General features: G+C 33.6%; 4 protein-coding genes across 4 annotated transcripts; 2 read left to right on the forward strand and 2 right to left on the reverse strand.

The window, feature by feature from the left end:
* Nucleotides 1-253: 253 nt before the first annotated feature.
* Nucleotides 254-3,966, forward strand: LOC103865811 (probable WRKY transcription factor 30). The gene is made up of 3 exons (XM_009143665.3): nucleotides 254-2,335; nucleotides 2,549-2,683; nucleotides 3,039-3,966. Exons 1-3 carry the CDS (start codon nucleotides 2,049-2,051, stop codon nucleotides 3,553-3,555), a joined length of 939 nt encoding a protein of 312 aa, XP_009141913.1. The 5' UTR covers nucleotides 254-2,048; the 3' UTR covers nucleotides 3,556-3,966.
* LOC103865821 (arabinogalactan protein 41) lies at nucleotides 3,822-4,555 on the reverse strand. Its single transcript, XM_009143677.3, has 2 exons — nucleotides 4,298-4,555; nucleotides 3,822-4,097 (listed from the first exon to the last, which is right to left on the reverse strand). The coding sequence occupies exons 1-2, from the start codon at nucleotides 4,413-4,415 to the stop codon at nucleotides 4,024-4,026; spliced, it is 192 nt and encodes a 63-aa protein (XP_009141925.1). The 5' UTR covers nucleotides 4,416-4,555; the 3' UTR covers nucleotides 3,822-4,023.
* On the reverse strand, nucleotides 3,843-8,070 carry LOC103865802 (inactive leucine-rich repeat receptor-like serine/threonine-protein kinase At5g24100). Its single transcript, XM_009143655.2, has 4 exons — nucleotides 7,984-8,070; nucleotides 6,323-7,681; nucleotides 4,298-5,924; nucleotides 3,843-4,097 (listed from the first exon to the last, which is right to left on the reverse strand). The coding sequence occupies exons 2-3, from the start codon at nucleotides 7,617-7,619 to the stop codon at nucleotides 5,356-5,358; spliced, it is 1,866 nt and encodes a 621-aa protein (XP_009141903.1). The 5' UTR covers nucleotides 7,620-7,681; nucleotides 7,984-8,070; the 3' UTR covers nucleotides 3,843-4,097; nucleotides 4,298-5,355.
* Nucleotides 8,071-12,308: 4,238 nt separating this feature from the next.
* LOC103865791 (acidic endochitinase) lies at nucleotides 12,309-13,913 on the forward strand. The gene is made up of 3 exons (XM_009143643.3): nucleotides 12,309-12,672; nucleotides 12,935-13,131; nucleotides 13,335-13,913. The coding sequence occupies exons 1-3, from the start codon at nucleotides 12,370-12,372 to the stop codon at nucleotides 13,738-13,740; spliced, it is 906 nt and encodes a 301-aa protein (XP_009141891.1). The 5' UTR covers nucleotides 12,309-12,369; the 3' UTR covers nucleotides 13,741-13,913.
* The last annotated feature ends 206 nt before the right edge of the window (nucleotides 13,914-14,119 follow it).

Below are 14,119 nucleotides of genomic sequence, written 5' to 3' on the forward strand. Positions count from 1 at the left end.
TATTTGGTAGTATTTCGACCTAAGAGAGTGGAATCAACAGAACCGGGTTTTATAGTAATTCTATTCAACAAAAATTTGCAGGAAAGCCGTGAAAGAAGCTCTAATTTTACCGGTTCTGAGACCGGTTAGATTGAAATTTGAATAGCTTAGAACCGGTTTTGAACATGCTGAAGTTTCGTAGAAGGGTTTAGTCGCCAGTAATGTGACACCGTTGATTTACAGAGCCTATAACACGCCAACGAACCGGTAATACCTGTTGTTATACATGTAAAGTCTGAGACATGGTATACACTATTTTACAAAACCGAACCGGTATTACCTGTTGTTTCCTTTTATCTGGTAGATATTTTGACAGAACCGGTTTGTATAGTTTTATTCAACAAAATTTTGCAGGAAAGCTTTGAAATAAGGTCTAATTTAACCAGTTTGGAGACTGGTTCGATTGAAATTTGAATAGCTTAAAACCGGGTTGAGCATGCTGAGAAGATTCGTAGAAGAGTTTAGTCGACAGTAATGTGCCGTTGATTTGCAGAGTCTATAATACGGCAACGAACGAACGTTTTGGTGTTTGGCTCGTCAAATCGTAATAGTCATGCCGTATTCAATTGATCATGAGTGGTTTTGAGGTCCATTTGATATATACACAAACACTTAGTTCTATAATACATATTTAAAATGGAAGCTTGATATATATATATATATATATTACTTTTTTGGTCAAACGTGGAAGCTTGATAATTGATATTATTCACAGTGTATTTTGTAATTACGAGTCACAGTAAATTTTTTTATATATTAGATGCGAAATGTGCCTATAAATCAGTTTAATATATATATTTGTGTCCTTACGACCTTTTTTTTTACAAAAAGATTTATCAATGGATCACACTAGAATGGTCAAAAGCCAATATCATCACAAATTCTTAGTCGCAGTTCCATTGTTATTCTAATTATTCTCTAATGATGGTGATGTGATGTAGTTTTAACGACCGTAATGTAAACGCCATGTATGTTTGTGTTTACGTGGAGTTTGTATCTACTGCGCGGTAACGTCTGTATTATTTGTTAGTTAGATGTTAAAATTTGTATGTACTGACGATGAGGTTTTACAAATAATAATCCATTAGTACTGGCAAGTTAGAACACAAGTTTTTCGGATCTTTCTTTCTAACTGATCTTGAAGAAGACGATGTTCCAATAACAAAAGTCTCAAATGACTGTGATTGTGATTATGGGTTTGCTGATCGTGTTAACTGCGAATCTAGACGCTAAGTGCTTTATATCGTGTTGTAGAACTTCTATAATTTTTTGCAATTAAGGAGTCCACTTCCAAGTCTCAGTCAATGGGAAAAGTTTAGGTAATCAAATATGGAATAGGTTTTAATTATTTTTCTCTTTGTCATTTCCAGAGGTATTTCTATACATAGTGCTACATTGCACTCTTACATAGTAACCATGTACATTTTATTATATGAGTAACTAATTTAAATCAATTAATGAGTTTTGTGGAATAAGATACGATATATTAGATCTTCTTCTGGATTTCGAATTCAGGACTACCCTTGTAGTTAGTATTAGTAATGGACCTCATGGTCGTGTCACCATTTAATTTCAAACATTACCGTAGATGGTAAAATTACGTAAGTTACTAAGCGGATGTGTTTCTGTTACAGCAACATTATTTTTTAAAAATAAATTATGTTCATGGTAATAATTAAATTATGTGCCTAATATAAAACCAGATCGTAAGGCAAATCCAGAAACCAAAAAAGGATCGAGAAGCATAGAACTGGTCAGCAGGTTGGCCTTTCCAAATTATTGACCAAAGACCAGTCACACCTCTCCATTACATTACTCCCACATCAGCTTTCCTCGTTCTTCAGTCAAAAAGTCAAACTCTATCTCTCTCACACAATCCTCTTTATATTCCTCTCTTTCAAATATATCTACAAGCCATGCACAATACACATACATGCTCTTTCATAACATATAACCTTTCATAATATTTTGTACCGCGTTTGATCCATATTTTTCACCTTTTTAACGTAATGGAGAGGAATAGTAATGGTAGAGAGTGGGAGAAGATGAAGAAAGAGCTCAACGAACTGATGACAGAAGGTAGAGACTATGCTCAGCAGCTCAAGTCTCAGCTTGGCTCTACTTCATCTCAAGAATCACGTGAACATTTGGCCAAGAAGATTCTTGAATCTTACCACAAGTCTCTTACCATTATGAATTACTCCGGTGAACTCGACCAAGTCTCTCCCCATTCCCACGGTACAGGGAGCCCTAAGAGCGATGATTCTGATCATCAAGAACCACATATCATCCAAAGGTATATCCATATGTATAAACTATACATAATGTATGGTTTCATTTCTCAACATGTATTATGCGGATTTGAATTTGAAAAAAGATATTACTAGGATACTATAGCTAGAGTAAACCGTTAATTACATGCTTGTTCTCATGTGCTTTTTTATTTCTATATTGTTTTTCATAAACTTATAAATTTTTTTGAAAATGTCAATTTTTAAATGACATCAAGTTCGAAGAAGTTAATGCCAAGGTGGACCCGAAAAGTCAGAATTGCCCCTGGAGTTGTGATTGACAGAGCGCTTGATGATGGGTTCAGTTGGAGAAAGTACGGCCAGAAGGATATCCTCGGAGCCAAGTTTCCCAGGTTAGTCTCGTAATTACCTCTGGAATTATTATTTTTCACACCATCTTCAATCAATTTCTATATATTTTTTTAAAAGAAATTATTTTAAAAATGGTTTGACAGAAATATGATTCCTTATATATTTTTTAAGAAATATAAAAAATCTTTCATAAATGTAAAAAGACTTCTATAAATAAAGTTTCCTCCATTTCTTTTTAAAAATATAGATATGGACTGGAGATGATCATTAGTCATTCGTTTAATATCCACCCACAAATATCATGTCCAAAAATATGACAGAAACATTGTATAAAACAAGTACCAAACTTTTATAATTAATATCTTACGAGAAAAAGAAAATATATTTTTGGTACAGGGGATACCATAGATGCACGTATAGAAAATCTCAAGGATGCGAAGCCACCAAACAAGTCCAGAGATCCAACGAAGATCCGATGCTTTTTGAGATTATTTACCGAGGAATACATTCTTGCTCCCAAGCCTCAAATGTTGGTTCAACCATTCCGGTACAAGTTCTTGACCCAAACCAGATACAAGAACAAGAAAATCTTGAGATCGGGAAGGCAAGTCTAGACACTGGTCATCACAACTACAATCATCAAGCACATTTGCATCAAACTCTTAACTATATTTTGCCCTCTACACTAAACCTAGAGAGTACCAATGTGATGCTTCAAGAGAAGGATCACAACATTGGTTTCCTCGGATCTACGAGTTATAGTGATGCCAACTACAATTTTCTGGCTTCTCACGATGCTGGCTCTGCTTCTCACTCTACATCAAACTCTCCGTCCACCGTCGGTTTGGAATCTCCGTTTGAAAACTTTGGTCCAAGTCATCCATTCGTAGGTTTTGGAGGGTTCTACTCTTAATTCATCACTAAAAGATGGAACGAAACTTTACGTAATCTCTACATTAAAGATGAATAGTTATTCATAATAGCTAATCAATATCCAATTCAGTAATCCTACTTAATTTCCCAATTAATCATCATGTGTTTTGTTTTTTTCGTTTTGTTTAAATAAGCTTTACAGTGGAACTGATAATTGTTTGAGTTTTAATCAGTTTTAATTATTAAATTTGATTTATAAAGAATAACATTTTAAGTTTCTGAATATGGGAATGAAGAAAAAGTAAATCGATCGATGAAATATATTTCCAACAGTTGAACGCACATCGACTTTATAGAAATGAACTTCAAAATTGTATACTCCAAAAATAAGAAAACCTCGTTAATTTCTCTACCACATATAAATCTTTTCTGGTCTCTATTTAATTATAATCAAAACGAGAAAATATAATTAAACTAAATAGAGACCAATATTAAAATGATAGAAGGATCAATGGATGAGATAAGTAAGGACCAATGCCACCAACATAAGGAGATATGCTATGCCTTGGTCTATTGTTGTTCCTGCAATATTGTGGTCCAAAATTAACCATCCGAGATAAATTTAGTATTTGTAATATTCGTGGGAGAAACTGAAGAAAAGAGAGTTCTATAATTGTATATTTATTGTAGTTCATACGCGTTTTTTTCTACTTAAACCATTTTGAGAGCATAAATGTTTTTGAGAACTTTAGTATATACATACTGTACAATTTTTAACTTACCATCGCTTGTCGGAGCTGGAGCAGGAGCTGCTGATTGAGCATGTGCCATTGACAACAAAATAGAGGAAACTACAGCTAGGATTGTAAGAACTCCGAAGAAAAGCCTTGAAACCGACATTTTGAAGTTTATGTTTCCTCCCTTTCCCTCTTCACCTTAATTACTTTGATATATAAGAAATTATATATTCAGCTATATAATATCTTTTTGCTGTTATCAAAGGTTCTCCCCTCTCTTAATTTCTAGAGAGGGAAGAACAAGGGGGAGATAAAAAGGAAGGAAAGGAAAAGTTAATGAGAACTCTAGGCAGAACGATGTAAAGAGGTAATGGGATTCATGGGAGCTTCTTTTGGCATTTTATTGAACAAATATTTTCTACTTTATGGACTACCCTCATCTCTCGGGCAAAACTCATTTTTGCTCCACAATTATTGATGCTTAATTTTCATAATAAACCGTTTTTGGAATTGGAAACTCAAACTTGTGAATGTGAAAAAGCTTCTATTATTTGAATTACGTTGGAATTCTAAAAATGTATCAACGTTGGTCCAAAAGAGAGGTGAGTCTGTTTTCCAGCTGATTGTGTCCTTACAATATTCACTAATTATTAGAATCCATTTGTTGTCGTTTTTTTGGTCAAATATTAGAGGTGAGTCTGTTGTCGTTTTATATTTGTTTTCAGTAATGTCCTTGATTCGAGCTTATACTAATTTTCAAAGCTATAACTTCATGTCAGTGCGCAATGTAATAAAATATGACCGCCGGAAATAAATCATATATAATCGAGTTTACACACTATACCAATTATAGTTTTCGTTTTTTATTGTACATGCATGTATTACATACCTCCATAAAATTTTAGTCGTTTCAAGATTTAATTGAAGTCATATATCACGTTGTTTTCTTCAAAAAAAAAAAAAAATTCTCAATTCTTTCACAAGTTTCAGTATAATCGAAAATAGTTTAATTTAAAATTTGGTAATATTTTTAAAGGTAAAAAAACTGGAACTGAAAATTAGGCTAAAATCCATAAAAGTAAATTTCCACAATTTACTAATTATTATTCCCTCTCAATCTCTTCCAATATCTCAACCACCTTCGCTATCTCCGGTCTCTTCGCTGGAACCCTATTCGTACAAAGCTGAACTAAGTCTATCATCTGAAGCAACTTTGCTTCAATGTTGGGAGTCTTCACAAGCTCCAAATCAAACACTTCACCTGTCCATTGTTCTGCCAAAACCTTATTCATCCATACCACCAGCTCTATGTCTTCCTTTTTATCATCCATACTCGATCTTCCGCTAAGAGTTTCCAACGTCAAGATTCCAAAACCATATATGTCTGATTCCGGAGTCGATCTCCTTGTGTCGTATGCTTCCGGGGCACGGTAACGTTTTTCCGTTCTGGCTGATGAGTCTGCTCTGATGACCGGGTTGGTTAGGAGAGCTAAACCGGTTTCTGATATACATCCATATCCTTTGGAGTTCAAAAAGACATTGGAAGATTTGATGTCGCCATGTGCGAGCTTGTGTTGTGTGTGTAAGTGAGCTAATCCTTTTGCTAATCCGATCAGGAATCTTAACCGCGTTTCCCAGTCCAACGGAACGTGGTCCTCGTTGCCATTCTTGCCTGCCGGTAAAAAAATTTCGTTAGATGAAAAAAACCAACATCATCAAGTAAGTTAAGGCATATTTACGAAAAATGAGGTTCAATTTGGATTCGGATGTCATAAAATATACTAAAAGTGTTCTATATTACTAAACCCAGAAAAACGAAACCAAATCATAAAAAACTAACAATTACCCCCCAATATCTAAAATATAAGTTATTTCTATAAATTTTGATACCATGAGTTATTCAAGAGGATTCTATATTTCTAAAACCGAAAAATAAAAACCAACCAAAAACAAACGAGCAACTACATATTTAAAATATCAGTTATATACTTAAAAATATTAATTATATTCAGTTTTAAAAACAAAATATCCTAAAAATACTATTTTGATAGTAATAAACAGTAAACATACCATGAAGAAGAACAGAGAGACTTCCTCTCGGATAGTAATCAAAGACCATAAGCTTCTCTTCCTTGGAACACACGTAAGCTCTCAAAGGAGCAACGTTCTCATGCCTAATGTTTCCAACGATCTCCATCTGATGTTTGAAATCCTTTCTTGACACCGACACATCCTTAAATCGCTTCACCGCGATGACCTTGGCATCTCCAAGAACCGCTTTGTAGGTCATCCCAAAAGTGCCTTTCCCTAGAAACTCAGCCGAAGATGTCAACAAGTCTTCCAAATTAAAAGCAAGATTGTTTCCTTCAAAGAAAACTATTCTGTTAAATTCACTCTTCTCCTCCATATCTTCTATGTTCATCTCTTTTCTTGATTTAGAAACTTCTTTTTCACTTGGTAGGTTTTTTGGATTTGCCTTAGCCGGTGTAAGCGTCTCTGGTTTGGTTTCTTGTCTCTTCTTTCTCTTCACGTAGCAAATGATTATCAAAACCGCAATTACAAAGAATATCAAGAAGCAACCGGTTATTGCTATCCCTAGTATAGCTGGCTCAGAGATGTAGATCCCGTGTTTGTCTTCTTCTTGTTCTTTCTCTTTCTGCGCCGGTGAACCAACCGGAGGAGAGGTGTCGTCGTAAGTTAAGTTGTTGCCGGAAAAAGATGAGTGTCCGAATCTTTTCAAAGACTTTGGTACTGATCCAGTGAGGTTGTTGTTGGATACGTTAAGTCTGCGTAGACCGGGGAGGTTAAGATCAGGGATCTCACCGGAAAGTTCATTTTCAGCCAAGTTTAGCGACAAGAGTCCGGTTAGGTTTGCTAGTCCCGAGGGGATGCTACCGTTAAACCGGTTACCAAACAGGTCAAGAACGGTGAGGTTCATCCACGTAGTGTAGTCAGAGGGTAATGGACCGGAGAACTTGTTGTTGCTTAGGGTAATAGCTTTTAGTTTCTTGAGCTGCAAGAAATCTATTGGGAAGGGGCCACGTAACCCGTTGGATCGGAGACTTAGAATCTCAAGCTCCGATAGACGGCTGATGGTTCCAGGAGGAAGAGTTCCGAGAAGACTCGCTCCTGGCAAGTGAAGGGCGGTGACACGTGTGCTGTCTCTATTGCACGTGACGCCTGACCACGTGGCGCATATTGGGCTGCTTGCGTTCCACGCTAGAGACCGTGGGTGAGTGATGTTGTTGAGGAAGTCAAGAAGGGCTTGTCTGTCTCCGGCGAGGTCCCCGGTGACGGGAGAAAGCAGGGACGGTGATGCAAAGATGAGAAGTAACACAGAGTAGAAGATGGAAAGTCTTCTACTCATCTTATTATTTTACTTTTTTGGTCAAAAATTTATGTGGTTATGTGATGTAGACTTGTTTAAACCTGCATTAGTATTTACTTATGGAAGTTAGAGATGCAAAAACGTTGATCAATTATATTATTTGATGAGAAATATAAATTCCAACCATTTTACAAAGACATTCCTACATTCCACAGTATCATTTTAATAACTATTTTTATCTGTCTAATAAGGTCTGTGAACTCAGCCTGACATGATTTCAAATTAAAAAACTACGCTTATTCATGGCTAAAATGACATTTTAATACATTCCAACAGTTTACTAGTCAGATTTATATGCCAAGCAGATTCTTCAGACAAAACTGAAAATAAATAAACAACTTACAGTTTCAAAGACGGATCTTAACAAGTATTGCTGAAAAGACCTAGTTTGAACTGAGTGGAGAGAATGTAAAAGATAGTTATGAGAGAGAAGTGAACAGAGCAGAGAAGAGAGAGAACACAGAGGTTTGGAATGCAAAACTGTTGGCAAGGGAAGCTACTTGAAGGAAGTCATAAGAGAAAATATGGTTTAGGAAAGTCAAACCGGTTATGAGTACACAATGATTGGTTAATTACATACCGGTAATACTCAAACGCTAATAGACGTCTAATTTTGGCATATTCCCGGTTCAATGTGCTACAATGTTGCAGATAAAAGATTCGAAAGTTGATTTAAAAAAATACAATTAGTTGGGGCGTGATGGTGACAAATTGGTGATGATGGAGCTGGAGGATTGTGATAACTTACCAATCAATAAAGGGAATATGAGCTGTTAGTTATTTTATCTTTGTTATTTTGATAAACATAAACCCCCCTCATATTTTCAGCTTTGCACCTTATTTCCCCCAATCTTTGTGAACCCAAACAATGCATATAATTTAAGTTATTTATTAAATTACATTATTCGCAATTCTTACAAGACAACAATTTCGACAAAAAATGTGTGTTTTAGTCATTTGTGGCGGCTTTAAGAGAAAATTATTGATTTTCATATATATGCAAGTCTAACACATAAAAGTTTCTAAATATTGCCATGCTTTCCAATTAAAAGTTAAGAGTAAAAAAGGAAAACTTGTTAAGGTAAGGACATTTTCGCTATATAAGCCTTATATATATGCGTTTATTGGAAGTCTATATGCATGCACATGCACCTGCATGGATAACTTGTATTTCTAGTGATTAATAACCAATTAAATAATATTGTATATGTATTTGGCAATGTAACTTCACATGATCTACGAGCATCTTATAATCATTGACGTAAAGTTCTGGCGTTGATTAATTATTGTTGATATATGTTACTATTATATGGTGTTTGGTGTGCATATATTATTTTCGTGACATGTGCAGCCAAGGAGCGATGACAAACGGGGATTATCTTTGCGATATTAAATTTATTCTCTCCATTACGGTCCAAGTTTTTAGTGTTTTTTTATATTTCCAATTGCTTTGTATGGCCATCTACTAGTCTTACTGTTTAAATGAGCTAAAACTTTATCTAGCTTATATACAACATTGAATAATCAAACCTCGAATGGAACGTGACAAGAGAGTGGTTGATAGTATAGGTGATGTTCGAGATTTAAGAATCATTGTAAACTTCGCTACAACCTTCACCAACATTATTCATACAGTAATCGGTATATTGTTACTAAGTGCATTACTCCACGTAGATAGTTCACAACACCGTCTGTTTACAGCTTTGTGCATTATGCTTTGCACAATCCGCAAGTAAGCAGGTTGTCGATGTAAAAAAGTGATGAATTAACAACGAGTTTTTTGTCAAAACCGTAATTTACAATGTATCTTTTTGTAACCTTTGACCTGAATACTAGCTTTTTACTATTTGTTTTAAACTTTTAGTGGTTCTAAAATCTCTATGGGATCGGAGTAGAACATAACAGAAACTAAATGACAGCTATTTTATCGACCAGTTATTGGATTCAATTTAGTTACACCTTTGACCGAGCTAGATCATCTGGGCTCTAGTCAGTCATGTCCTATACCTCGTATTTTATAGTTGCGACAGTAATTGGGCCCTGTTAGAGAGGCCGAAAGGAGGAAATATTAAATGGCTGAATTATGCGTATAGGTTCTTTACCCGATCACGGCCCCAATACTTTACGGGGTATCAGATCTGACTCAGCTCAGCTCAAATTTTCATGCATATGATTTCTATATTTTATGAGCTGATCACGAGTTATATGAACATGAACTAACTCATGGTTCGATCGTTTTGTATTATATATATATGACTTTTATTTTTCTTATGTAAGAAAAAATAATTTTTATACTAATCATATTTATCTTATAAAATTAAAATATAAAACCAAAAAGTAATAAATATATACTAAAATGTAAAATAATATTGATATAAATCATCATATCATATATCTTTAATCATATCATATATCTTTAGAACTAAAATATAAAACTAAATATTCCTAAGACTTTCATGCGGAATATATATCTTTACGATTTGAATAGATAAAGAGTTTGAATATGAATCATCACAAAACTTTTATGTAAAATATATTTTTGGATCACTGATTTAGCTTTGATTTAATATATTATTAGGTCTTGGTTTTATTCAGTATTTAAATATTAACGCTTTGGATTTTTAAATTTAAAATTATAGTAATATTCTATTTTTTATTTTTTAATAATTATTTTTATAATTTTTATTTTTTATGACTGATCGCGAGTTAGGTGGTCTGAGTTCGAGTTTGTATATTGAAACTCATATAATAAATGAACTGAGCTGAGTTAGCTCATGAGAGACCCGAACTCACCATGAGTTGAGCTGAGTTGAAAGAGCTAACTCATTTTGACACCCTTAATACTTTATCATTGGCTTTGAAACATATCAGCCAAATCAATGATTATATGTTTGGTCAAAATAGTTCTTGGGAAGACTTTTTGAAAGTATATAAGGATTTTAATCTAAAGATTGGTAAATGCGTTTGTCTGGTCCACTGGCTGAGAACAGCAGACTTTTCAAAGTTGAATTAGTACATCTCGGTCTTATGAGTTATGACTCTCATCTAGTCATCTCTCGTTCTAGACTCTGTAGATATGTAAAGAAATAGTTACTGATTCTAGTGTGTTCCAAAAAAAGGTTACTGATTTTAGTGGACTCGAATGAGAATCAAAGCTTGCAATATAGGTAAAATAAAGGTTAATGCCCTTTTTATAGTAAAAATCAGATGGTTTTCTTAAAGAAAAAAAGAGATGTTGATGCAAGAGAAAAGTTATTATTCAATTATAATGGTTTGCGTGCCAAAATTGTCCGACTCTATGGACAAATTGAAAGGTGCCACATGTCACAGAACAAAGTCAACTCCACAAGAGATAATGACGAGCACAACGTGAGCCTGAGGTATAATGTTGTCGATTTATTTTCCGTTAGATCATCTCCAATCAAACACCAAAATATTAAATTTTGTATAATTTCTTCTCTAACAAGATATTAAAATTAATACCATCCCATCAAATTTGGTTTAATGTAAATAGTGCTAACCATACCAAATCTTTAAAATACATATTTTACTATATTTCATTTAATAATATAATTTAATTACTATCAAATTATAATTAAATATTACAATATTGTATTATTTATACTTTTAATTTATTTTCACATAATTAAAAAACTCCACAAGAGATAATGACGAGCACAACGTGAGCCTGAGGTATAATGTTGTCGATTTATTCTCCATTAGATCATCTCCAACGAGATACCAAAACATTAAATTTTGTATAATTTCTTCTCTAACAAGATATTAAATTTAACACCATCCCACCAACTTTGGTTTAATGTGAATAGTGCTATTCACCACACCAAATCTTTAAAATGCATATTTTATTATGTTTCATTTAATAATATAATTTAATTATTATCAAATTATAATTAAGTATTACTATATTGTATTATTTGTACTTTTAATTTATTTTCACATAATTAAAAAACTAAATTTTTATCTTTTATTTTTATTTTCAAAATAAATCACTATATGACTATTGTCAATTATCACTTATAAATAATAAAAATATAAAATAATAATCTAAATACAATAAAATAATTATTTATCAATTACAAATAATAAAAATATAAGAAATTTTGAAACCGAAAACATCAAAATAATATATAATATTACTTTTGGTGTAAAATTTAGTGTTATTGTTGAAGTTGACAAAAAAAATATGACACCAAAACATCAAATTTGGTGTAATTTCAACACCAAATTTAGTGTCATTGTTAGAAATACTCTATTTTAGTTTTCTTTCCTAATAGTTCTTGTAAATGAAATATTGTGTTATGGCCAATTCTTGTGCCAATAAAAGACAAACTTCTGAGTCATTTTTTTTCGATTACATAAGTTACAAAATTTGTATTGTTGATTTGATAGCCGAGTTTTATAAATTTCATCTTTCTTTATTTCTTTATAAAATAACATATAGTGGTCAGATATTCTAGATGGCTTCTTAATGTTTTGGGTTATATATGTATCTAGTTTAAGTCGTAAAGCGATATAATTTGACGAAAGAATAGACAACCAATAAAAGTCATCCAGTTGTAAGAGAGACATTTGTTAAATACAATAAAGGAAAAGGAAAGAAAAAACAAATAAAAGTTTATATTCTTGAAAACTTGAGTCTTTTATAAAAGAAGTTAACCAATAACAAACAACACAACCAAGAAGAAGACAAAACATCAAAAACAAGACCATGAGTAACATAGAATTTCCCAAACATGTTTTATTCTTTGTCTTCTTCTTAATCTTCCTTCTTATCAAATCCTCTGATGCATGCGGAGGCATAGCCATCTACTGGGGCCAAAACGGCAACGAAGGTAATCTCTCGTCCACATGTGCCACCGGCAGATATGCTTACGTCAACGTCGCCTTTCTTGTGAAATTCGGAAACGGCCAAACGCCGGAGCTCAACCTTGCCGGCCACTGCAACCCTGCTGCCAACACTTGCACCCATTTTGGCTCTCAGGTCAAAGATTGTCAGTCTCGTGGCATCAAGGTAATTGGTCCATGACATATATCGATTAGGTATATATATCGATTTGGTCTACATCCGACTTCTTGAAATGGAAAATGAATATAAATTATTCCTCCAAGTTTTACCTCAAATTTTGATCATATATTTTGTTACCTGACCAAGATTTGTAGTCTAGAATAAAAAGATGTGTAGTCTAGTGTTTGTGTTAGTACTATAATCACCTAGATTAAAAAAATTAGAGAAATTTTTTATTAATGTTGAAATCATATTTTTATTAAATAAGGTTATGTTGTCTCTCGGTGGCGGAATCGGAAACTATTCGATTGGGTCGAGGGAGGACGCGAAAGTGGTTGCAAATTACCTGTGGAACAACTTTTTGGGAGGAAAGTCATCGTCACGTCCCTTGGGTGATGCTGTTCTTGATGGTATTGATTTCAATATCGAGCTTGGGTCCCCTCAGTACTATGATGATCTCGCTCGGTAATAATAGGAAACGTTTCGAAACCATGTTTCATAATAAATTGAAAAATTAGATGCTTATGACGAAGATAATTAAACTGAAAGGATGATTAGTTAAGTTTTTCATATTTTCACTTTCTCCGAGAAAAACGTTTTCTTGCATATTTGTTGGATTATTTTAGTTTGAAGAATCAATTTTAACTTATTATTTCTATATTGGACAGGTTTCTCTCTAAATATGGCGTCAGAGGAAGAAAAGTGTATCTAACAGGAGCTCCTCAGTGTCCATTTCCAGACAGATTAATGGGAAGTGCACTTAATACCGAACTTTTCGACTACGTCTGGGTCCAATTCTACAACAATGCACCGTGTCAATACACTTCTGGGAACACCAAAAGCCTATTCGATTCGTGGAACACGTGGACCACTTCGGTCACTGCTCAAAAAATATTTCTAGGTCTCCCGGCGGCTCCTCAAGCGGCCGGAAGTGGGTATATTCCACCGGATATATTAATTTCTCAGATTCTTCCAACACTAAAGGAGTCTAAGAAGTATGGAGGTATAATGCTTTGGTCTAAATTTTGGGATGATCAAAATGGATATAGTTCATCCATATTGGCTAGTGTGTGAAATGAATCTAAATGGCCTTTGTATTTCTGCATGTTTCAGTTCCTAGTGTTTGGTTTATGAAGAATTGTTGTGTATGTGTGGTGCATGTTTGATGCAGAAAGGGTATTTAGAATAAATATCTTATTTATTTAGTGTTTTATTTAGAGTTTATTTATTATTAAGATAATTATCTATAATGTTTTAGAATTTTTATGTTTTCTTATATATAGTCTTTGCGGTTATGGTTTTACGTAGTTTATGATTTTGATTAATAAAATTGAGAGTTCTCTCTTTATTCTTTGTTTTCGGTAGATCATTGGTGATCTCAACGAATTTAAGAAAACATCGATTCTTAGGTATTCTTAGACTAAATAAGATCTTTGTATTATTCTAGTTTTTC

This window comes from Brassica rapa, chromosome A09, assembly GCF_000309985.2.
Source record: "Brassica rapa cultivar Chiifu-401-42 chromosome A09, CAAS_Brap_v3.01, whole genome shotgun sequence".
In the NCBI taxonomy this organism is placed as follows: domain Eukaryota; kingdom Viridiplantae; phylum Streptophyta; class Magnoliopsida; order Brassicales; family Brassicaceae; genus Brassica; species Brassica rapa.